Genomic DNA, 25,126 nt, shown 5'->3' with positions numbered 1-25,126 from the left:
GCCAAGGAAGGAAGGATAAATAAGGAAGGTCTTTAAATGTGTGGCTGACCACAGGCAGACCACAGGGGCCAGAAAAGAAGGGAGGAGTTATTGAAGCAGACAGTGCCAGGGCTGGGCTGGGGGAGAGTCAGCTGCTGTGCTTCAGAGCTATGGTCTAGGGCAGGTGTCTAGCCAAGCTGGACACAGAGCATTCCTATCAGCTTTCCTCACCTCTCCAGAGTGGGTGCCTCAAGAACAGTGTTCTCCGGGCTTAGCCTCAGGTGGGGCCCGTCTTCAGCTGAGGCTAGCTTATATCCTAACCTCCCTTTTTGGAGTAATACTTGTTATCTTTAAGTATTTTATAGTGGTGTAACAAACACAAGTAACAGGGTGACACACTGGTTCCCTGGGCCAGATCCTGGCCGCCATCTTCACTGGTGGGAATCCAGCCCCATCCTGTCCCCTTGGAGTTCCCACTACAAGAGAGGGGCTGAGGATGGGGACGCTATGCCCCAGGGCACAGCCTCCTCCTCATTTGGTCCTCTACAGAAAACACTTTTTGGCCCCTACCAAAGTGTTTAGGTCTTGAGCAAGCAGCTTGGTCACATTCCACCCACAGAGAGCCCTGCGGAACTGAACCCTTGGCTCAAGAAGCAGAAGGCAGACCCTTTCAAGGGCGTCCAGTCTCCTGACTTCCATCAGCACCCCTTCTCCCCATGCCTGTGCTTTCTGACAGTCACAGCAGATGGGCCCCCGCTGTGCCTGGCTTCACTCATCGGGGTTGAGAGCTCTGTGCACACAGCCGTGGGGAGCTAGACTGCATTCACTCCCCACTTCTGCATGTAGTCCTTTATGTGAGTGTGCTCACTGAGCCACTCCTAATGCTGGGTATCTGGGTGGCTTCTGCTTTAGAGTTGTCAGGACAATGTGCTACGAAGATTCTAGTTTGCATCTTTGATGGACCTAGACAGATGCCCCCATGGGACAGTCACTGAGGGAAGAACTCTTGAGGCTCATGTTGTGCACAGGAGTGGGGAGCGGAAGGGCAGAGGTTTCACCTCAGAGTGTACCCAGTGGACTGTCTGCTTATCATCCCATGGCATTATCGAGTTGAAGTGGAGGCAGGTAGGACCTGTGAGCAACTACCACAGGGCCCCAGCATCTGGAACCCTAGGATCAACCATCTATGACATCTGTGCCCAAGGCTGAGGGTCCTCCAAGAGAACTATTCCCCAGCACAGGCTACAGAACCAGGCCCATGGGCCAGGATCCAAAGTACAAGGAAGATTCTTCCTGGAGATGTTCTTGGTGGCATGGGGCACCCATGACAAAGATGCCCATGTGGGTACAACTCATGGTTTCCCAAAGTTACTTGGCAGAGAAGCCTTTTGTGAGAGAACCCTCTTCAGAACCCACTTTGAGAAGGCCTGCTCTGATTTCCTAAGGCCCCTCTGGTCCTAAGGCCTGGTCTCCAGTAATGTGTTTCTCAAAGGCTACTCAAGGCTGTCCCAGGGAGGAAGGAACAGCTCCTTTCCAGGCCTGGTGCTTGGTCCCCACCCACCTAGGAGGTGGTAAAAGTACTCACTGCTCTGGGAGGCTCCCTCCCCTGAGGTGGCTTCGGTATCTGTGAGAAAAAGAGAAGAGAGAGAGAGAGAGGAAGGAGGTAGGCAATTGGCAAAGATGACAGCGGGGCAGCGCTGTGCCAAGGGAGAGATCATGAGCGGAGCGGCTGGAGAGAGTCCGGAGTGCTGTCCACCCATGGACGCTCTGAGGGACAAAGGCTCATTTCTGCCCCGAGGCTCAAGATCACCTGGGCCTGAACCGGGGCTTCTCTCCCCTGCCACCCGGCTCAGGAGGGGCAGGTACCAGCTCATTGGTCCCCTGAACTCCAGAATGGGAAACTAAAGAGCTGCTGGCCCCTCTCTTGAGTTGCCAAGAGGAACATGAGATGATGTGAGTGCATGGCCTTTGGGGGAGGGGAGGTGATATTCCTACTGAGCATCCCTAGAGCCCTCAATGCCTGACTCGCCCCTCCCCCCCCCACTGCCACCGCCACCTCACACTCACACTATCTTTCCCACACCAAGAACGCTTCTCCCTTCCTCCATGCCCCTATTCATATGGCTGAAGGAGGTTGAACTGTCAGGGTCTCTAGGGATACCAGGCAAAGCACAGGGCAGCTGGGCGCCACTCACCTCGGTGCGCCCGCACGTGGGTCTGGAAGCAATTGTAGTACTTGTACTTCTTGCCACAGATCGCACATTCGTAGGACCCTGGAAAACAGCAGGGGGAAAGTGAGCTACCTTGCCACCACAAGGCCCGGGACCCACAAGTGCCACTGCACAGGGATGGTCTCTTGGCAGACAAAAGGGTTTCGAGGACCCCAGAGACAGCATTGAGCTGGAGTTCATGAAGCCTGGGCTCTACATCCACCTGCAGCCATCTCTGATCCCGGCTTCTGAATGTGTAGGATAAAGATGACAGCCCGGATGGAGTCCTTCAGGTACACATTGAGAGGAAAAAGGAGAGGGACCCAGAGTGTTGGGATGAGCCACCGCACCATAAGGATGCCAATCCTTCATTTCAGGCTGACCTGTTCCCAGATGGGACAGAGGAAGACCAGAGGCTTCCAATCAGGCCACAGGGGTGCCGGTCCCCGATCTGCACCTGCCACCAGGCACCTGCCACCAGTCTGATCTCGGGAATTTCTCCAGACGTAGTAGGCTGTGTTCTGTGCACCTCCCTCCAGCTGGCTCCTCACTCCCCCTAGCAAGTGTCCAGTCCCACTATAGACAAGCTCACCAAGAACAGCGGTCCACATCTGCTGAGGAGCCATGGTGCTCACTCACACAGAGAATACCACGCAAACACACACACACACACACACACACACACACACACACACACACACACACCTGACTTCCGCTGCTTGGAGCCTTTTCCCAGGTGCAGAGAAGTAAAAAGGCTGATCCCAAAAATGACCCACCATGTAGAGTCTGGGACAAAGTCCATGGCAGAGAGGCTGGACACAGCCAACCTGCCAGGGACCCCAGGTAAAGAGCCTGCCCATCTCCAATGGGCAGAGCCTTCCTGCAGGCTTGAGACAGCTTGGGCCCAGCTTCCACCTTCTAGAACAGGAAGGCCAGGAAGCATGTGCAAGAGGTCTTGGTTCCAGCACAGGTCATACTCAAGCTGCTGGGTCTGGGGGCCTAGGCACGTGACTTTGCAGGGAACAACTGGCACCCTGCAGTCAAGGTGGGGACCACCACTACTTCAGTTCAGGCCCAAAGAAGCTCGGCTCTGCCATCCACAGGCTGTGCCTAAGTCTCTTCTTTGGAAAAGGCAAGTGAGTTAATGGGAAGACTGAACACACAAGAACCACGTTCCCTGAAGACCCATGGGGAGTGGTAACCATCACTAACTGCCACTGCCCAGCAGAGACTCTGCTGCCAAGCGCCTGGGAGAGTCTGCATGCCGACCCTGCTCCTCCTTTAGAACCCACTTGTCTACAGCTTGGATTCTTCACGTGCCAACAGGACTGTGGCTCCTGCCTCTCCCAATGCGAACAGGGCACAGATAGCACACGAGCCTCCGGCACAGAGGAAGTACTAGAGCAAATGACCCTTTCCCAGGGATCGCCTAAGACCGTTGGGAAACACAGATATTTACATTAGGAGTTACCACAGTAGCAGAATCACAGTTATGAAGTAGCAACAAGAACACCTTTATGGTTGGGGTCACCACAACATGAGGAACTGTATTAAGGGGTCGCAGCATTAGGAAGGTTGAGACCCAGTGCCCTAGGAAACAGTGCCCAGTGCCTGTGTTACTACTGCGAGTTACTTCAGGGCCACTGGCATGCTAACCCCACACAGCACCGAGCAGTTTGCCTGTTAGGGTTGCATATACATCACCCCTGCCACACTGGGGAAGACACAAACATGAAACAACAGAGCACACATATTTCTCTGCATTCAGCCCCGTAGCTGGAACACTGCGAGGACTCAGTATTTCATGCTGGCTTGCTGCCGTGCTCACCAATCAAACCAAGTGATAACTTCCTGACTTTCTTCGTGGCGCCTCCACCCACCCTAACAGTTTCTGCCAGTTTCTTTCCACCAACCAAGGATTTATTGAGCATCGGAGATGGCCAGGCACTGGGGCTCGGCAGTGAGATAGATGTGATCCCTGCCCTCCATCTAATGGGGGGCAGAGAGGTCAGCGGGCCTGGGGATAACTTGGTGACGGTGTCGGTGTCGTGACAGCCACAGTAGGACCTGGAGGCTCGAGGTGGGACCCCGGCCCAGGTGGAGAGGAGTGCAGTCTACAGTCAATACTGTTTATAACGAGTGCCTTTAAGGTAAACCATCTCCTCTGCTGGTGGGGAGCTGGGAGTTCGCGCTGCCTTGTTGTGAGGCTTCTGACGTCTCCCTACCCCTGACAGAGGGAGGCTAAGTACCATAACGCTGGCAGGAGGGACTCCGAAGCTCACTTTCCGATCACCCTCAGTCCCGGGGGCTCCAGGTTCCCTGTGGGTAGAAGGTGTTAATGGGCAGAGAAGAGAGTGGTGGCCTCACAGAGCAGTTGGAGGTCTAAATCTTAACTCCCCGAGCGCCTGTCAGGAAAACCCTCAGTATTCCTCTCTGTGAAGCGACTGACTGACTGACCGTCATGGGGATGAGATGTGGTGAGACTGTGAGTCTCAGCAGAGGGCCTGGTTACAGTGGGCACTCAGCAAGGGAGAGCTGTGGCTACCACCAGCGGTTCAAAAGCGGTTTCCTCAGAAGCAAATTTCCCAGCATGCACAGGAGGAGGAGGAGGAGGAGGAGGAGGAGGAGGAGGAGGAGGAGGAGAAGGAGGGTCACAGCCAACAGAGACAGAGGAAATGCTCAACCCATGGCCCTGTGCTGGTGAGCCACAGGCACACTGCTGCTGCAGGCTGGGAAGTCCTCTGGGGAAGGATGGCGGTACCAAACACACAGGTGGTTGTGGGACCATTTTCTCCGTGGCTGTCGGTGGCCCAGAGGAAGTCTTGCTGAAATTGTCCAGAGAATCTAGACCACCAGATTTCCAGACGTCCTGTCATCCCCTGAGTACAGACTCAAGATTTATTCACAATGGCCGGATGGGGAGTGGGAGAGGGTGGCCCCTCAGGCCCTGAGATACTAGCAGAGTTTGCTTGCTCAGGGTATGCAGCTGGCCGCCTTGGCCAGCTGTGCCCACCCTCCATGCTGACCCGATCAGGCCTCGTCCCTCAGCCATCACGTACCAGATGCATATCTCAAAGCTTGGTCAAAAATCCAGGTCCCTGAATACCGGCTCCGAACAGATCCACCGTGGGGGCTGCCTTCTGGAGCTTTTCCATCTGAATTACGTAAGAAATCAGAAAGAGCCCTTAACATTGGAGAATGCCTTACCATTGAGCTTTGGGTCAAGGCCAGCTGGGGGAAGAGGGTGGCTAGGCACCTGGGCTATCAGGGCCTCAGTCTCCCTCACTGACATCAGTAAGAGTAGGTAGGGCCATGTGGCAACCTCCTCATTTGAAAACTTGTGCTGGCAGCTGGGTGAGGTAGCACACGCCTATAATCCCAGATCTTAGGAGGCAGAGGTGGCAGGATGGCAGGTTCAAGGTTAGCCTGCTACACTATCTAGTGAATCTTAGGCCAGCCTGAGTAAAGAGCCAAACCCTTTCTCAAAACAAATAAACTGGGTTGGGGAGACAGCTCAGGTGGTATAGCACTAACCTTACAAGCACGAGGATCTGAATGTTATCCCCAGAAACCACATAAAAGACACTGTGGTGCACACTCCTAATCTCAGCACTGGAGGTCAGGACAGAGAGATCCTGGTGCTGGCTAGACAGCCAGCTTATCATACTTGGTGAGTTCTGGGCCTACGAGAGACCCTGCCTAGATCCAAGAAAAGGAGGGATGTGGTACCTGAGGAATGATACCTGAGTACCTGAGGTTGTCCTGTGGCCCCTACACACACGCATGCATGCAACACACACACACACACACACACACACACACACACACACACACACCCCAAACATAAGTATTGACCATGGTCATTCATGTCTTCTCCAAGGCTGCTAAGGGGGCTGCTAGGAGGGCAGAAGCAGCTGACAGGCCAACCCTCCTGAGGTTTTGTTTCCTTGGAATTCTCATTTGCACATGAGTATAACCTCCCCCGCCCTGAAATAAAAAGATCCTTGAAGGAGACACATGACATGCTTACTTTGACCTCTGTCCACCTCTCATGGCCACCACTGACCGTTTTGGGTGCTGGGGCGCTGGAGGAATGCCTCTGGTACTGTCAGCTCAGACCGACTCCCACCACTGGCCCCTCCCACCACTGCCCCCTGCCCCAACCTCCACCCCTAGCCCTGGGGCTCCTGTCCTGCCTGCTTCCTCTTTGGCTGGCTCCTCTGTGAAACACTGCAGTGGCTGTCACCTGGGACATCTCAGAATGGGGCTGCCCTCTGACTCGGCACAGCTGGGGGAGCAGAGATGGAGGCAGGCACACTCCAGAATCTGTCCAGGCTGTAGGGCTGGGGGGCGGGGAGTACACACAGCCGGGGGGGGGGGGGGCTTCTCCCGTTAGTTCAACACATCTTCAAAGCTCCGGACAAGAGGGGTAACTAGTATCGCCATTTTCCAAAAGAGGGAAGGGAGGCCCAAGGAGGTGACACATCCTGACCCAAGGTTGATCCGTTCTGCCAAACTGAGCGTCACACCATCGGCTTCATAGGGGACGTCCTCGGGGCAGCGCCTGTGAGTTGGTACAGGCCTTGCTTCCCTTCCCCACCACCTTTCCTCTCCTCTGCATCACTGGCGAACACATGGTCCTGGAGATGCCCAGGCCTAGGGCTCTGGGGCTGGTGAGGACACACACTCAAAGCCAGCCTCCAGGATTCCAGAGCTAAGCTGTGCCAGCACAGTAGGTCTCTTTCTGGATGCCAAGCAAGTTCTGTTCTCCTTAGTGGTGAGGCCGTACACTCTCCAGAGCTAGGGTCCTTCCCAGATCTGACACCATGTCCGGGACAGACTCTCAGATCTGGGAGGACTCTCCTGCTCCGAAGGGGAAGGCTGGCAGGACTTACCTGCCCAGTTCAGTCTTTCCCCATCCCTGACCCTGCTCTTGCTTTTCCTGCAATATGGCTCCCAGGCTGCAAACAGAGCCTTCTTGTCTGCAGCTCCCATCTAGCACTTTGCTACATCCCCAGCAGAGGCTTTGGCCTGGAGTCCTGTGGGAGAGGAATGAATGAGGGCACCAGGAGAGGAGGCAGTATTCTGAGGACAGGAAATGTGGGTAGGACCCTTGACTGCAAGTGTGTATACCCAGCTGCCATCCCCAGAAAAGCTTGGGACACCTAGACAAAATATAAAATGACAGACACCCAAAGGAGATGGATATCTATCCCTCTCACCTCCTAGTTCCCAGAACTTGATCAAGACAGGCTCTGGAGTGGGAAGTTGTGACAAGATGGCTTCCTAAGGCTCTCAAGGGCTTGGCCTCAAACTGAACGCCCTCTAGAGCAGGGTCTTCTAAAAGGGGCACTTGAGGACAGTGGCTTTAAGAAAATTGCTCCCCCCCGCCCCGTCAGCTTCAAAGCACTTTCCCCCTTAACCTAAAGAATCAGAACAGGGGGAGGTACTGACCACTGGTCTCCCCTGTCACTCTCTTCTTCAGCTTCTCCCAATTACCAAGGAGGGTCAGTCAGTCAGCGCTAACCGCCAAGCGCTAACCACTGAGCCCTCACCCTTTCGTGGGGTGGGTGCTCTCCCTGGGGCAGGACAACACTGAAGTTCTGAGCACAGAGGAGGGACTGGATCTAAAGACTGGGGACAGACAGCCTGCTCTTCGTCCAGGGAAAATGGCTCAGTTGGTGAAGTGGCTGCTGTACAAGCATGAGGACCTGAGTCTGGAGCCCCTGAACCCACACAAAAGCCAGCGGTGGTGGTGCACAGCTGTATTCCATAGCTGGAGACAGCAAAGACAGAAGGATCCTTGGAGATCCAGTCAGAATAACCACATAGCTGAGCTCCAGGTTCAGCAAGAGACCCGTCTCAAAAAAATAAAGGCACGGAGTAAGAAAGACACCGCACACTGACTTCTGGCTTCCATACCCATATTCTTGCACATGTGGGGACACACACACACACACACACACACACACACACACACACACCTAACAGAGCTGTAAATGAAGAGGCCATTAAAAATACTGTCTGAAGATAGACCCTCCTGTGGTTTTTGGCATACGTCTTGGAAAAATTCAAAGAATCAAGTGACACGGTGAAGCAAGCCCCATGGTCTCGGGCTCCCTGTTCACACGCTCCAGCCCTCCAAACCCTGAAAATCAGCATGAAAGGAGGGCCAAGACCTGTCTCATTCTAGCACTAAGAAATCTTAATTCACAGATACACGAGCCGATCGAGAAAGAAAAGAAAGCCTTACCCATTTTATCGAGAAGTGTGCTTTTGATCATTTTTTTTTTTATTTTTCACTTATTATTTATCTAAATTTGTTTTTGACAATTTTCATGCTAATCACAACTCGATCTGGGGGAAAAAATTAAAAGGTTTTAAAATGTCGAGCTTTATGATCCCAGGAAAATTTTTTTTCCTCCAGAAATTTCTATTTCAATTTATGTACCTCTTGTTGTGGTAGACGAGTGTGAAACAGTGATCAATAAAAGACTTTCAAGCATAAAACATATATTACATTAGGATAAAACCCTGTGGGGAAGTGGACTAGAAACAGGAGTTCAAGGAGAAGAAAAGATGATATAAAATTCCTGTCTGCTAAAGATGAGCCTGTTCACATGCCTTTTAAAGCGACAATGGCGGGCCCTAAATAGCAGTGGCATTGTGATTATTTCCATAATTCTACCTTTAAGAAACAGTACAATATTCCAGGAATTATAACCTTTGCAATTGGTGAGAAATGAAAGATAGTCTTTTTGGAGGCACTACACTAAAGGTGTTTGATGCACTGGCCTGTGGGGTACCTCTCATCACTGCAGTCACCCTGGGGGTGCCAATGCCCTGAGGCCTCAGCTGATGCCAGAACCTATCTCGTGTTTTAGTCCACCTTTAGAGAGATTCTCACAACCCTTGCTTCCCTCTTGCCCCAACGATCCTGCATATTTAAACTGCTGAGCATCCCACACACAGTGGGGTGGACCCCAGGTCTCCTAACTTACAGCCGGGATCCCCTTCCAGTGGGGATTCTCCACCCAGGCCCCTTCCCAGTTTACCCCAGACGCAGATTCAATAGCAGAGAAAATGGCTGGGAGGCAGCCAGGACTCCTCCTTCCCTTGTGGCTGTAGCAAAAAAACTAAGTGTTGGTTCTGGCAGGCTCAGGCACCAAGACCTGCCAACAGCCTATTGAAATAGGAAACTCACTATCAGCTGGCACTACCAAATAGGACCTGGCACCTTCGCCTCCTGGACTTGTCAAGGACCGAAGCCCACGTGGCTGTGTCTGAGTAGTTGTGGAACGCATCACTCCATCCAGAGCCACAGCCCTGTGGCTTTCTACTGCCTGGGGTTCCCGCTTCCTCCTCCAATCCCTCTCCCAGGATGGCTTTGTGGGCGTGCTTGTGTATGAGAACTGTCCTTCCTTCTCGGGCATACCTTGCCCCTATTCACTGCCTAGGACACCTCCCTGCAAAATCTAGTTTCTATCTGACCCTTGATTCCTCTCTTGTAGCTTGGCTGGCTGCCATCCTTCCTCTTTGCCCACCCCCAGGAGCAGAAACTCATTCCCTCACAGGTTATATTTGGTTACCAAACAGTTTCTGACACAAATGACTTCCTGGTGGCCACTCCATACTGGTTGGACCTCTTGGAATGTGTGTTTAGTGTCCTAAAACGCTGTGGGTTGTGGATATCTAGCCTCTATCACCCTGCTCCATGTCCCCTACAGGCTCTGTTGCTTCTCCAAGACACACAGTCCTAGCATTGCCCCCGTGTCCTTCCCTACACAGTTAACACCTGGTTGGTTCAGACTTCACAAGAAGCAGAGTCCAGTGAAGGCAAAACTGTTCCTTGGCTCTGTCTCCATGAACATGAACCCTCCCTGGGCCACCCAGCCCCTGCTTGGTTCCACAGCATAGAGAAGAGCACTCACTGATTGATGATACATTTTGAAAACAGGGATGAGTGTCTACCATTCTTATCTATTGGGACCAAACAATGGTCCACAATGATGTCCGTACTGTGGTAAGCCTAGCTGGCTTTCCTTGTCCCCATCTTGCACAGAGACAGCAAACAGGTTTCTACTTCCAATCTTCTGATTCCTGCCATCTGGCAGTGTGTTGTGTTAAGGATTCAGAGGAACACTGATGGAATGGTGTACAAGGGGTCAGTTAGTGATGCCTACCATGAACATGGGATTGTCAGTGGCAATAGTGATGCCTACATATGTCATACTTCATAAAGGAGCTGAAACCTCATGTTCCAGCCCCTCCCCGGACTACAGGGCAGAGCTGTGCCTATAGCTTGTCAGATGGGCAAGGCATCTATTAACTCATCCATTCACTTCTGGTGTTATCTAACAACACTGTTGAGTTCAATATCATCTCTGCTCTTGCTGAAAAAAAAATGAACCCCTGGGTCTGTCCATTAAATCCCACACCAGCTGTAACTGTGTTGACATGCTAAGAGCAAGACATGCCCTTCTCAGCACAGGCCCTCTCTAGGCAGCAGCCAGCTCTCTGGGCACCAACACCTACAGCAGAATGCTTCCAGTCAATGCCATCCATGTGGCCATGACCCTGGTTCCTCCAAGGGAGATACCATTTACATCACTGGAAAACCATCTGATGGTTTAGGTGGGCTTGGGAGGTTTCCACTGCCCATAGCTGTGTGACTGAACAGGGACACCATTCCATTCAATAACACAGCCTGTTACTGAGCCCAGAGTGTGCTTGGCCAGCAAAGCACATGCTTGTTGCAAAGTGTCTCAGGAGCATGAGCTCAGCACACTCAGACACCAGGGCACAGGAGGTGCACACGCCAGCACTTCCTGTCACTTACTTATGCTCAAAAGCAGGGGTAAGGCAGACCCTATCAGAAGAGGGGGCTCCTTGAAACAGGAGTAATATACCACCAGTGTGCTGTGTGGCTAAGGACTCTCCTGCTTTCCACAAGATTTGCCTCCCTATAAAATTATGGGGTGGTTCAGCTCAAGTGGTAGCATGCATAGTCCCACTATGCATATATATACCCAGCACAGACTCCAACAGTCGACCATTCACCCTTCAAGACCCTCAACGCTGAACTCTCCATAGCCATAGATGAGACCAGGATGGGAGCTTCAGGTAAAATCCACTCGCCAGCAAAAGACAAGTTTGTTTCCCTCAACACAGACAACCACTGGGTTCTTTCCAAGACCTTCTTGGTTGGTGACAAGATCAGGATAGCTTCTTCTGAGCCTGACTCTCTACACAAACTACACAGCAGGGGGGAGAATCTGCCTTGTGGACAGGAGAGGAGCCACATGGTCCTATGTGACACAGCTTTCCAAATGCTGGTTTGCCTTGAGGTCATCTCTGGGGTTTCTACAACCTCTTCCAGCAGGGTGTGCTAAGAGAAGGTCATGAGAAAATTACCCAAGTTACTCAAGATTTGAGTTTTGGGGAGGCCAACAGCATAGAAGAGAATGAGAAATTATCTGATGCTGATTTTCTCATTTCCTGTCCCCTAGTTCCACACCACACCAACTTGGTTTCTGGACTAGGGAGAAAAGCAGGTACTGAAGAGGTACTTTACATCACCTGTTGTGGGATATTTGTACACTGTGTGAAAATGGATTGCTGTGATTAGTGTAATAAAGAGCTGAGTGTCTGATAGCTAGGCAGAGGAGGAATAAGTATCTCTATTTATTTGATGGCTGGGGCTGGCTGGCAGAAAGAAAAGAGGAACCAGCCAGCCAGCCGGGGTCCAGCCAGCCAGACACAGAGGAAGCAGGAAAGTAGGATGGACAGTATGTAAATGAGGTAAAAGAGCCTCAGGGCAGCACATAGATTAATAGAAATGGGTTAATTTAAATAAAAAAAATAAAAAGCTACCTAGAAACATGCCTAAATTAAGGCCAAGCATTCACAATTAATAATAAGTCTCCTTGTCATGATTTGGGGGCTGGTGGTCCAAGAAAGCCTGCTACATTTGTTGCCCAACATGGGGCACAGATTTCTACATAGGGCCTGAGAAAGCTGGGGGGAAACCCTACACAGCTTCCTAGTAACCCAATGCTTGTAACATACAGAGGCAAGCTCTGCTCTACAGAGAGCACTTGAGCAGCCAGGATGCTAAGTAGAAACAACAAGCTAAGTAAAAACGCCTGCCAGTGTGGGCACCAACTTCTTAGAGCTGGGGTGGTTAAATGCATCTCTCTATTAAACGCAGCTCCCAGTTAAACACAGCTCTCTGCCAGGCCTGCGGGCTTAAGGCTTGGCTCTTGTGGACCCAAGGAGGGAGTGGAGCCAACCATCAGAGCCACACAGTGGAGGGCCTAGCTGCCACTTAAGAGTTTAAGGTTTGGCTCATAGAGTCAGAGAATGTCACAGGTACACAGTAAAGCAGCAGGTCCAGACTGAAAAGAATTTTTAAACAGGTTACAGTGTGTTTAAAAGTGTGTATAGGAAGGGTTGGGGAATTAGCTCAGTGGTAGAGTGCTTGCCTAGCAAGCGGAAGGCCCTGGATTCGGTCCTCAGCTCTGGGAGAAAAAAAAAAAAAAAAAAAAAGGTGTGTATAGGCATTTAAGAAAGAAAAGAAAATGGGGATAGTCATAGAAAAAAATCAATAGTCTAAAAACAATAAAACCTTTAAAGAGAGAATAAAATAATATAAAGGAAAAAAAGCCACGTAAAGATGGGAAATACACAGGGGTCTGAATCCTGTATGGTATTGTGTTGACTTTGAATTTTATGAATGCTGATGAGCACATGACAGCTGCTAAGAGACATGGGATTGTAAAAGGGACTGCCGAAATAAACCAGCCTAGATAATTCAGGGATGTCAACTTTAAAATGGAATTCAGAAAACGTATTGCATTGGGGGAGAGGTTATGATTTCTGTTTCCACAGGAAATTAAAGGCTGTGGATTCCTTCAAAGTTAATACAGATCAGGTTTGATCGGGTGAGACCTCCTGGAAATCTTGGCTACAGATATAAAGAAATAAACCAGGAAAAAATACAAGACAGGTGACAAATATGCTGTTCCCTCTGCATGGGAACAGTTCTGAAACTGGGCAACAAATGTTACAAGTCCCAGGACTTGCCCATTGTCTCAATTTTCTCAGAGTCCCCTGGAGATGCCATCACACCCAGACAACAGGAAGCAGTCTAGAGAACATAATACCTACATTCCCAAGAGGTGGGTGGGTGGTTTTTGGTAAATTTGGTGGGTTATAAATATCTGTCATCACTTAGTGGGGATATAGGAGTATAGGATAAAAAGACAACCATTCATCTCAAATATTTTACATTGATATGGGTTTTTTATACTGAAACAAATTTAAAGCTAATTTTGTTGTACCATACATATGTTTCTACTCTTGTTTAAGGTATTATAGTTATGCAGCTCATTAAAATGTATATAAAGTTCTAGTCCTTGAAAGCTATTATTACAAACTGGTTAGGATAATTAAAAATGCAAGTTAGTAGTTAGTCATCTATAACAATCAAACTTGTAGTCATGTTAGGTATGTTTTCAAGGTTAAAGAGATATATTTTAGATGGATAGGGGATCTTCAAACACTTCAGAGGCCTACAGAATATGGCATTTAAGATATTTAATAACTTAAGGCTTTTCATTACAACGAGACACGTCTGCTCCTGGCAGCACCAATCCACTTCATAAAAGGATGATGGGAGCTGAAGAATCTCCATATGGAGTTTGCTTTCACTGTAGAAAAGCTAGCCATATGGGCAAGAAACTGCCCTTGCCTAGACTGCTAACATTGAATATACTGTATAAACTGGAGAAGCAGAACACAAAGGAAAAAGACTGCTGAACTTTGCCAAGACAAGGTGGGATAGTCCTTCAAAATTCCTGCTTCATAGAAAAGTTTGCCAGATACTCTAGGCCTTAGGCCACAGACAGATGCCCCAGCACTGCAAATGAACCTTGGATGACTGTCCAGGCAGCCAGATGTCTCTGTAATTTCTATAGTTTTAGAAGTGGCTTTGCACTGCATTTTCTGCTTATTCAGTTAATATTATATCCTTCTTAGTCTTTGATGGAGTTGAAGACTAGATAGTTATAGTTGAAGTTATAATAGAAGGTAAATTAGGTACAAAACTTTGGACTCACCAAAGATAGGATAAATAATGGAGTATTTTCTCTGAATTTGCCAAATACAAATGGACTGAATATTGTAAATGTAATTCATACCTGATAATTGTTCTTATTGTATGTAGTTTTACTATGTTAGAGTTAAAGCCTTTCCTTTTTATTTAGACAAAAAGGGGGAAATATGGGATATTTGTACAGTGTGTGAAAAATGTATTATTGTGATTGGTATAATAAAAAGCTAAATGACCAATAGCTAGGAGGTATTGACAGGACTTCTGGGCACAGCAAGAAGAAGAAGGAGGATATAATCATGGTGTTGGGAGACACCAATGAGACCTGGAGGGAGTCAAATATACAGAATGAAAGGCAAAAAGCCACAAAGCAAAATGTACATGAATAGAAACAGATTCAATTAAGTTGTAAGAGCTAGTGGGACAAGCTTAAGCTAAAGGCCGAGCTTTCATAATTAATGAGTCTTCATGTCATTATTTAGATGCTGGTTGGCAGCCCAAAGAAAATTCCAACTACAATTACCAACACTCAGAGCTTATCCACTCGTCACTAGGCACAGCACCAGGCACTTAGCACACATCCTATGTCCTCACATAACCCATGAATCTGTCTGGTGGGTACTGTGGTACACAGAGGCCTCACACCATGAGCTGCAGAACCTAGATGTGCTCTCCATCACAGGTACCACAGAGATGAGTTCCTCAGTCAACACTGTTCCGTCCACTACTATTTCGATCCCACATCCATGAGGTGGCCAGGGTGGGTCCTCATCTAATAGAACAGGACACTAAAGGACAGTGCAAGCCAAAGACCTGGCTGTTGAGCAGCAGCTGAGTGGGAAATGGTGCTTATGGCTGGCCTGCCTACTAGAGGCCTCCCTGACTGGATCTTCACTCAGCTACCCTTCACAAGACATCCTGGGAAGGGCAGCAATGGTTGCTGGGCTTAAAATAGTATTAACATATCCTTGTCAGTCAGAAAAAGAGCATAACCTCGCCTCCATTCACAGATGGAGAAAGCTCGGTCCTTGGCTTTGGGGAGTAAATGCTGAGGGGCAGAAGTCAGGCAAGGCTCCCCTTCTCATGCCCAACTGTCCTTCATGCTGCTCTTGTGATGTGGGCACCTCCTAGCCCACTTAGATGTTTGGTCTGACAGCTGTCAATGAAATCTATACCTCTCCCTTCTGGCTCTACCAGTCAATGGCCTACTTGAGGTCATCTAGAGCTTGCTATCCTCTGCCATCTGGCCATCTGTGAAAATGGCTAACATGTGTTAGAGTTTAGAGACAAGTAGAGCCCCATGTGAGCCACAGTGGAGAGAGTGTTAAGAAGAAATACATTTTTAGGGTTCTGAGTTACCAAGATCTACTACTTTTGAGACCTCTCTTTACCACACCATCACCTAGCCCCATTCTGCCTATCACAGTCCCACAACCAACACAGCTCCCCAGAAGCCAGCACCTTGCTGTGGAGTAGAAGCAAGGAGCAGAAATCAGGCAGGTCCCAGAGAGCCAACCTCCAGGAGCTCCCAAACTTGGCAGGGGACAAGCACAGTCCATGCAGACCCCTCTGAGCAGAGGAGGTGAGGGAAGGAAGGAGGCGGCCCTGGAACTGGCGCTGAAGGACAAGGTGGACTTGGGAAGTGGGTGGAGGTATTCCCAGAAGGGGAGCAGCAAGAGCAGACAGGATGACAGGAGTACTGTGATGAGAGGTCTGGGATGATCAGAGGCCAAAGACAAAGTGCCACTGGAGGATCCCGGTGCTGTGGCCACGGTTCTGGACATGGCAGGAGTCAGTCTCAAGGTTTGTAAGGAAGGACAACATAGTATGTAGTTTCTACTTGGTATAATTTCCTTGCAGCCAGCTGAACAGGATATGTCAGACAGAGAGACACACAAGTATGGCTGGTCATGGGATGCTGCGGTGACGCATGTGGGGACACTGAATAACAGCAGAAAAGAGAGAAGGAGGCATCAGGACTTGAGGGTGAACCTTGGAAACAAAGGGCATCTCCCCATGATGCCCTGTAAGCCACAAACAGTATGCAAGCCAGGAAGACAGAGGGGCTGAGAAGTCAGAAAGGGCAAGCCAGACCTAGACTGTGAAGTGTAAATGACGATGGTGGAGGGAACAGCATGCCCCTGAACACTCTGGGCATGGCAACCATGGATGAAGGTAAGGATGGGCATGGACATGGACATGTGGGGCCGGCCCAGGCAGCAGGGTAAGGAACATGGGCCTTGTTTCACTGTCTCTGGGATTCAAAGCTGTGGTTCATGGAACGACGCCTAGCCAATATGTTTCGTTTGGCAGATTTCAAAAGCCAATCTGAGTGCCAATATTGAAAGCCAAAAGAATTCACATCAATATGTTCACATGTTGGCCATAGGACCTGTGCAGAGATCTGGCAGGGCTGAGCCCAGGTCCCCACTTGAAGTGACTCTTAAGAGGCTGTCAAGCATTGTGGTCTAGGAGCAGCTGCCCTCTGTGCATAGGGCAGTTGGGCACAATCCCCATCTCATGTCCTGCAGGCTCTCTCTACATATGCTAAGCCAGCCTGTCAGGCCTCGTGACCATCTGAGTCCTTGAATCATCATTGCCTTAGAGCAAGATATTACCAGACTCTTCCAAGTATGGGAAGGCACCTATCTGTCACTGATCAAAAGATGACTAGAACCAGCATTGGGAAATTCCTCCAAAAGTTCCCAGTCAAGCCAGGGACAAGACAGACAGGACATGCATTCAAGAAACCAAACAAGCAGTAAGGGCTTACGCTGGTTCCCCACCAGGAGCTTGTGGGCCTCAAGGTGCAATGGATTCACTGGGCCAGCAGACATTCTAAATATCTGACCCCAACAAAAGCTTGACAGAAGCATGGGGTCTTGTCACATCAGGAAGAACGTGAACACAGCAGGCTTATAGAATTCAACATGCAAAGGCAATTCTCGGGAGCTCTGCTCTCTCCCTGGGGCAGAGCAAGACACGGCCTCTCAGAGAGGCCAGCCTCTTTCTGACCACGCATTTCTACCCTGGTCTGGGTCCTCACTCAGGCACTCACCCAGGGTCTGCTGGTTGCGGACGCCACCGATCACCACGCAGATCTCGGCAGGCACGTCACCAGTTCCGTCCTTGCCGACCGCCTTCTTCTCCTCCTTGGCCTCACCCTGCCAGATGACCTCCTGTATGTAGTCGTCCGGCAGTTCCGTTTTCACCTTCACCTCCGTCATCGTCCCCTGCTCAGCACTCAGTGAGGCCTCAGCAGGCACTGGCTCTGGGCCCTCCACCTTGGCGTTCTTCTGACTGCGCTTCAAGCGCTCCCTAGGAAAGAAGAGAGGCCATTCAGAGGGGATCCTCCGTAACGGCCCGCTGGCACACAGGGAACCTACCAGCCCTGAGCACCATACAGACTTATGTCAACGCTCTGTACTGAATGCAAGGAGGGCTCCTTGGCCTCCCCCAGCAGCTCCATTTTACATCTGGGTAAGTGGAGGTCTAAAGACTTCCAGGAGTACCCAGCTGACCTTCTGTCATTTGGACAACTGGAGTCACGAGCTACCTCAAAAGGCACCTCTGGACTTTAAGGAACACTTCATGTATTCCTGTCCAACTTTAAGCTGGGGACCTGCCTTCATAGATTCGAGGTCTGGTTCAGGCAGCCTGGGCTAGTGCCTGAGACTCTATTTCTAACAAGCCCCAAGCCAAGCTGAGGGTCTGATCTGCCAACAGCACTCTGAGCAGTACGATCAGAGCATGCCAAGTATCTCGCACTGTTTCTGTTCCTTGGCAGCAGGACCACAGATCACATCCAAGCTCTTTGCTACTCCCACTTTAGATGGGAAAACATCAGTCCCAAGAGGCTCTCATGGTGAGGGTGTGAGAGAGTCAATGGGTTGGCACAGGACTGCTCTCCAAGCATTTGAGAACATCCTCAAGGAACTGAGGTCAGATGGAACTGGACAGGAAGCTGAGTGCATTCTGTAGCTTGGAACAGAGCCATGACTTGCCAGGTCATAAAGGCAGGCGCAGGCGAACACATGCAGCCAGGGCTCTGGCACCCACACCTGTGCCGCCCTTTCCACATTGTTCTCCATGGGTTCCCACATGAAGTAGGCGAACTATCCTCACCACTTCCACCTGGGAGGTGAGTAAGGCAAGGTAGGCACAGGATGAAAATCAAGTCTCATTCCAAGCCCAGGGACACTGCCTGGCCATGCCTGGTCCTTTCTTCTGCTCAGAGAAGCCTAGACTCAAGGCATGTTCAGGCCTGGCCACATGTCAAGCAAAGTGGAACGCTGTGAGGGCATGGAGATGTGGGAGACCAGGGACTTGGTCCTGGATCTACCTGGACTCTGCTGGGTAGACCTGTAGAAGCCCTGCTCTCTGGGTCTCAGACGCTACAATAGTTGAGGAGCAATGGTTACATTGCACAAGTTGATTCTCTGGCAGCAGCTGCTCCCAGAGGGGCAAAAGACTGATGCTGAGCAAAGAGAGAAAGAATCCTTGAGGGCCCGCTTACAAGGGAGGCACAGAGAAAGGCAACCGGGGAGCTACTCTGGACCAAACTGTGCTCACCCGCCCCCAAATTCACACACTAATATCCAAACTGCAAACATGGCTGTTTCTGGGGCTGCAGTGATTGGGAAATAGTGAGAGTTAAATGAGATCCCCATGGTGGAGCCTTCATGATGACATTAGTGACTCTTGGAGCAGCAAGAAGGCTCAGCCGGGAAAGGTGTTTGTCACCAAGCCTGATGACCTGAGTTTCATCCCTGTGACTCACATGGTGGAAGGAGAGAACTGATTCCCACAGGTTGCTCTTTGCCTCCACACACTTTATAACATGCCCCCCCCCCATGATAAATAAATTCACAAAAGTTATTCTCTCCAAAGGAGGACACAGTGGTTGTCTGCAAGCTTGGTAGTAGCCCCTCCCCAGAGCTTAAGCCATCTGACCCCAGACTTGGCATCAAGTCTCCAGCCTGGTGAAACACTATGCCTGGTATTCCATTAACCACCATCCAAGGAAAGTAGAGGAGGGGCCAGCTGTTAATGCCCTACTCACCACCTCACCTTGAAGCCTGGGTCTCCTCATCTGCAAGCACAGCTAATAGGGTTGTCATGGATGAACACACAGAAAACACTTAGCGGAGTACTTGGCCCACTAATAATGACCTGCTCCTAGGTCCTGGTGAAGCTGTCTGCCGGGAACCCTCACCAGAGCTGAACTCATGCTGGCTCTTGAACTTCCACGAGTGTAAGCTGAATAAACCTCTGTTCTTTATAAACCACTCAGCCTTGAGTAGTTTATTACATCAACAGAACACAGATTAATAGAGAGAGCATGGAAGACTCTTCCATGGCATATAGTCTAGCACGTGGACTACAATGCATCCAACCCACGGCTCTCCAAAGGCCAGCTCCACCACTGCTGAGAACGAGACAGGAGAACCTGAGCTGCTCATGAGACAGAAATAAACATACTGATTGAGGAAAGGTGGCCATGAGTCACATTTTCAGACATGAAGAGAGCTACCAAAGGCCTGGCCAAGGCTTGATCTCTCCAAGGTTTGCTAAGTTCAGAAACAGGACAGAAAGGAACATCACCATCTCCTCCCCAGCTTGTTCCACCATATTCTCAATTTCAGCACTGTTACCCACCCTGAAGAGACCCCGTGTCCCTTCTTGGTCGTAAGGTCCTCATTAGTTCTAGGCTACCCCGTGAGGGCAAGAGGAACTGTGGGTCAGACACACTGTGTAACTCTAACCTGCTTGCCCATATACCCTGCAATGTTGCTCAAAATTCCTCCCCCTCCACTTCCATGTCTGTTACGTGGGGATCCTTGCTGGACACAAGGATGGGTGGGGACATCTGTAAGGAGTCCAGCTGGGCCACTGGCCTGAAGTGGATGTCCATACCAATTTCAAATAGCAGTTATCATTATGACAATGACATTGTTTCATGTTGTCACTGTCGCCACTATGAAGCCTTCCTAGCACGATGGAACCATAACTCCTCTGCGGAAGGCACATCTCCCTCCCACAGGTGACTCTCACACCGACTGGGCATGCTGATGAATTCTCTTTGGCACACTTGTCCCCTTTGTGACTTCACTGTCCAGCCATCACCTTGTTCTATTTTCTTCACAGCCCCGGCTGCTGCCTGCAATGTCTTGACCATTAATGACTCACCAAATTGTACACGCCCTAAGAGCTGCCTGTGTAACACTGTATCTCCAGCATACAGCAGGCACTCAGTAGATGCTCCATAAATGCTGTATTTGCTCAATGATCAAGAGAAGACATGCCACCTGGTGAACAGGCATCGGGACTTCTGCTTGCTGTGACCCACAAGGGCTCGCTAGGACAGCAGGTGGATCTATGCTTAAGGTAGCCATACCCATCTGCAACAGGCCTGGGTGGAAATAGTACAGGGAGACTCAGGGCCTGGAGCCAACTCAGGACTTGAGGCCACATCTCCTGACCCCTGGAACCTCCAGATGGGTCACCAGGGTTCTAGAGTGAGGAAAAGCAAATGACTTCTTCCCAAGGGCAGGTAGACTCTTGGCCCCCTCCCCGCCCCCACTACATTCTAAATAAGCGCTTGCTCTGGAAATCCATCTGCAGCTGTGTGAGCAGCCTGACCCCTTGACTCAGCCATGGATGGGGATCATGAGAGGCATTCTTCTGCCACAGGTGTGTGTGACGGCACTACACAGAGCTACCGGCTCCCCTTCTGTAAACGCTTGAGGTGCTTAGGACCCACACGGGCAGCTTCCATCTCTTCCCCAACTCCTGCCCTGAGATTTACAAGCCCAGACCTCTCTTTTCCTCAGCTGCTCCGCATTTAATTAGGTGTCCTAATAACAACGGCATCACACAAGTACTTAGATCACTTTGAATTAGTGGTGCAGCTCCTTCCAACTTCTTAAAAAATTTTTTTTCATATATCATTTTTTAAAATAGAGCTCATTATTTTAATTATATCCATTTAAATGTACAGTGGAGCCCTTGAATATTCTCAGCACGAATCATTAGGTATATTAGTGGAAAAGCACTCGGAATCTATCTACATGCTGACACTCCATAATCTATTCTATTTGTGTCGCTGGAAAATAGATTTATATATAGAGAACTACAAAATAGTTGCTCAAGATATGCTGTGAATTTTATATTTAACCCCAGTCACACTCCAACATCAAATCCAAAGATGGGCACTGGAAGGGTATTTCTCAGTAAGTACCTGCTACCCCTGGTCACTGGTTACTTCGAGTGTGGACTGACGGGAGAGAGGTCAGACCAAACGGGTCCCCTGCCCAGAGAGGTGCTGAAAGCTCCTGCCCATCTCTTGGGTAATGGTTCTCCAAGTGTGTTCCTCGAGGGCTTAGGTGTTCTGTTGCAAAGGCTCACAATCACCCAGGAGGCTGGGATGGCAAGAATGGTCTTGAGTAGGTCTCCAAGACACCATTGCCTTCATTTTCAATAGATACAACTTCGTTCTGTTGCCTGACACAGAGATATTTGAGTTTCTTCCTTGTAGTGGGATGACTGGAGCTCCCCCAAAAGGCATGTCTACATCCTACCCCCAGAATCTGTGAACACGCTTTTTCTGCATGTGTATGTGTGGGCTTGTGGGGGGGCAGTGCTAGCAAGAAGCTAACACCTCACTTTACCTTCAGGGTCTCTCCCTTAACCCAGATCTCCCTTAGCTTGCCAACTAGCTCTGAGCATTCTGTTTCTACCTCTCCAGTGGTGCTGGGATTACAAGCATGCCACCATGTCCATCTGGCTTTTGTGTGAGTACTTGAGATCTGAACCCTGGTATTCTGCTGTATGGCAAGCACTCAGACCATCTCTGTAGCCCCGAATGTGAGCTTATTTGAAAACAACAATAGATGTTTGCAGATGTAAGGATGTTGGAACTGAACTCATCCTATATGCAATGCAGTGTTGCTGAGACCACAAATGTTGGAGATAGAAGAGGTGCCAGAGAAATGGAAGAAGCTATGTGACATCCAGGTAGATGTGGCCATACATCAAGGAACAATGACAGCTGCCAGAAGCAAGAGGAAACATTTTGCCCTTAGAGGCCTCCAGAGTGTTAATCTGCTGGCCCACTGATTTCTGACTTCTGCTCAAGATTTTGAAGGCATAAACCTCTATTGCTCTAAGCCACCCAATCTGAGGTGCTACCGGCCCTTCTTCTCTGTAAGAGATGTATTCAAGATCCCCTACTGTGTATGCTTGAAGCTTGGGCTGTGTGGACGTTTTTTTTCCTATGTGCCCCACAGCTCTAGTGCCTAACACCAAAGGCACCAGGTCCTTCCACTGTGCTGTGCTCGCCTCTTTGCATCATGACATCTGTGCCCTGGGAACATGATTAAGTGGCACTACGGCCACTTAGACACCAGCTGAGACAGCTGAGATGAGAACCGTGGTAAGCACTCGTGGGAAGGGGTGGGTGGTAGACACAGGGTGGATACACTGACTGGCGTCCTGAGCACCCAGGACTGCAGGGGATTTCATAACCCCATAGAGAGCAGTAAGTCACTGAAAAACTTACAGGCTGTGTATTTCTAGAATTGTTTTAATAATTTTGGATATAGTTCTGAAACCACAGAAAGCGAAACTGCTGTTGGGGGGGGGGTGGTAGTGGGGGGAACTACTGTAACTTGTTGTATAGGCCACAGGGAAAAAACACACTGTAGAGAAGTAATTCTGAAGCAATGGCTCCTCCGAGCAGTGAAGTGGGAATCCAGCCCACCTCTCACCCCAGTGCTCGCTCATCTTGTTCCTGTCTTATTGTGCTAGGCATGGGGCCGCTCTCCTGTGCCCAAAGACTCAGAATGAAGGCCAGAAACAATCTTCCTCCTCCGAGTCTTACCTGGCAGTTCAAGTGGACGTACCCACCCAGTCCACCTGAGTTTTCAAACCCTCTGCCAGATGGGGAACCCAAAGCACAGAAGAGGGCCCTGTCTAGCTCTCGGCGTACCATACAGTAGCAATTCAGTGCACACAGGTGAACGCAGGTCATGCCCAAGGTCACCAAACATTGAATTATAAATAAATCAACTCCCTGGACTTGAACCCTGAGACTGACTCCCTCCGATTGATTTTGCAAACCTTTGTGCCTTCTGAGATGGGGGGGGGGGGTTCTCACTATGCTGCCTAGGCCAGTCTCACATTCGTGAGCTCAACTGATCCTTGAGCCTCCCCACCTTCAGAGTGGCTGGGACCATCATCAGCACAGTGATACCATGTCAGGCTTCTGGGATTCAGTTTCTCTACCACACAGAGGGGAGCCCTGTGTGCTCAGGTGTGTGTCTCTCACTGTAAGATGGGAAGCAGTGTGTTTGCTTGCACCCCTAGAGTCAGCCTATATCTTCCAAAGGTGCCATTTGCCATGGTGCTCATCCACTGAAAGCAGTGCTAACTGTTACGGCATGCAAACAGTGCCTTGCTTACTCCCTCCAGAGTAAACTTTCACTATGACGCCAGCCCCACTTAACTGCTGTCTCCAGAACGTACAGATGCAGGCATCTGGAATAAACTGAAACACACACTGCATGCCTTCAGGGGTCATAGGCCCCTGCTGCAGAGGCTGACCTCAGATCAAGTCCACCGTTCCCCACCAAGCTGCCCTCCCACTGATGACCTCAGTCAGACTGTTTCCTGTGGGTTATCACAGACCCTGCCTTGACAACACTTCTTCAGTCTATAGAGCTGCTGATCTCCCCTGTATCCCCAGAGCTGCTTTTCTGGGGCCCACGACCTCTGGGTTGTTAAAAGCAACTGTCCTGCCCCAGTCTCCACCCAAGGTGCTTTCTATCTTCAGCCACTGATGGTGCATTCTCCTCTTCCCCACACTTGGCACTGAACTCACCCGAGGGCCTCCCACCTTCTGGCCACTCTTGCGTATTGTGTGGAATCCTCACCTCCCCACACCTTCGTATGCTAGCACACCCCAAGGAGCAGTGGTGCAGTCCCTCCGTGCCTACCTACATGTACCCCTTCAGTGAGCTCATGAACACTCAAACTTTTGTCATTTTACTATGTAGCCCAGGCCGGCCTTGAACTCCTGGACCTCTCTCAGCCTCCACCTACATGAGTGTGCCAGGCATGCATGACCATGTCTGCCTCCAGCTTTCATACTTAAATGTTAACTCTACTGATACCTCCAGCCTGGGACCACCCTTTTCGGTCTGACTTATCTAAGTAGCTACTTGACTCCTGCTCTGTACCTAACAGTTGTCTCAAATGTAACAGACCGTAGGCTGAGCAGTCGTTCGGGACAGGAAGACAGTCTTGCCTTACAGGCCACTGCTCTTTCCACGACACTGATGTGAGACAATCCTGGAAGTGCAGTCCTTTTCACTTGGACTAATAGACAGATGCCACCCTCCAGCACCTCACACTTCAACTCCAGACTCATCCCTCTCCTCTCGCCTCTCAGCCGAACCAACACACCCACCAGCAAACCCCACCTGCCACGTGTAATCTGAAACTCCCCTTATAACCTCAGCCACCCCGCCCCTTAGAGCCACACCCCCTCCTATCTGGCTGTAGCCTCTTCCTGCCAGTTTCTCTCCTCTCCACTGCTCTGAGATCTATGTGTGACAGCCAGCCAGAGCGACGTTGCCGCTTACAACCCAGGTTGTATCACTTCCGGGCTCGAAGCTCATTTTTTTTTTTCTCTCCCAAGTATTTTCCCAGCCAAGATCTTCTATGATCTCTTTGTCTACGTCATCACTGTTTCTCCAACTGGAATGTGAGCTACCTAGTCTCACTGGTTCACGGTGCTCAGAACAGTGGCGACACACAGTGGGTG

At 50.1% G+C, this 25,126-nt stretch overlaps 1 protein-coding gene across 6 annotated transcripts in view; it reads right to left on the bottom strand.

Moving 5' to 3' along the window:
* The window catches only part of Znf618 (zinc finger protein 618), a 176,938-nt gene that overhangs the window by 49,451 nt on the left and 102,361 nt on the right, over positions 1–25,126 (bottom strand). For 3 of the 6 annotated variants that reach the window (XM_036179324.1, XM_036179325.1, XM_036179326.1), the window contains exons 3-6: positions 17,360–17,619; positions 5,249–5,344; positions 2,175–2,252; positions 1,565–1,603 (exon numbers count right to left, since the gene is read on the bottom strand). In XM_036179324.1, coding sequence (XP_036035217.1) covers positions 1,565–1,603; positions 2,175–2,252; positions 5,249–5,344; positions 17,360–17,619 — 473 coding nt within the window. The remainder of the gene's footprint in view (positions 1–1,564; positions 1,604–2,174; positions 2,253–5,248; positions 5,345–17,359; positions 17,620–25,126) is intronic. The other 3 variants (XM_036179327.1, XM_036179328.1, XM_036179329.1) reach the window with 1 other exon arrangement.

This window comes from Onychomys torridus, chromosome 2 (genome assembly GCF_903995425.1).
Source record: "Onychomys torridus chromosome 2, mOncTor1.1, whole genome shotgun sequence".
Lineage (NCBI taxonomy): Eukaryota > Metazoa > Chordata > Mammalia > Rodentia > Cricetidae > Onychomys > Onychomys torridus.
Note: the sequence above shows the minus strand (reverse complement) of the source record. Positions and strands in the feature narration are given on the sequence as shown.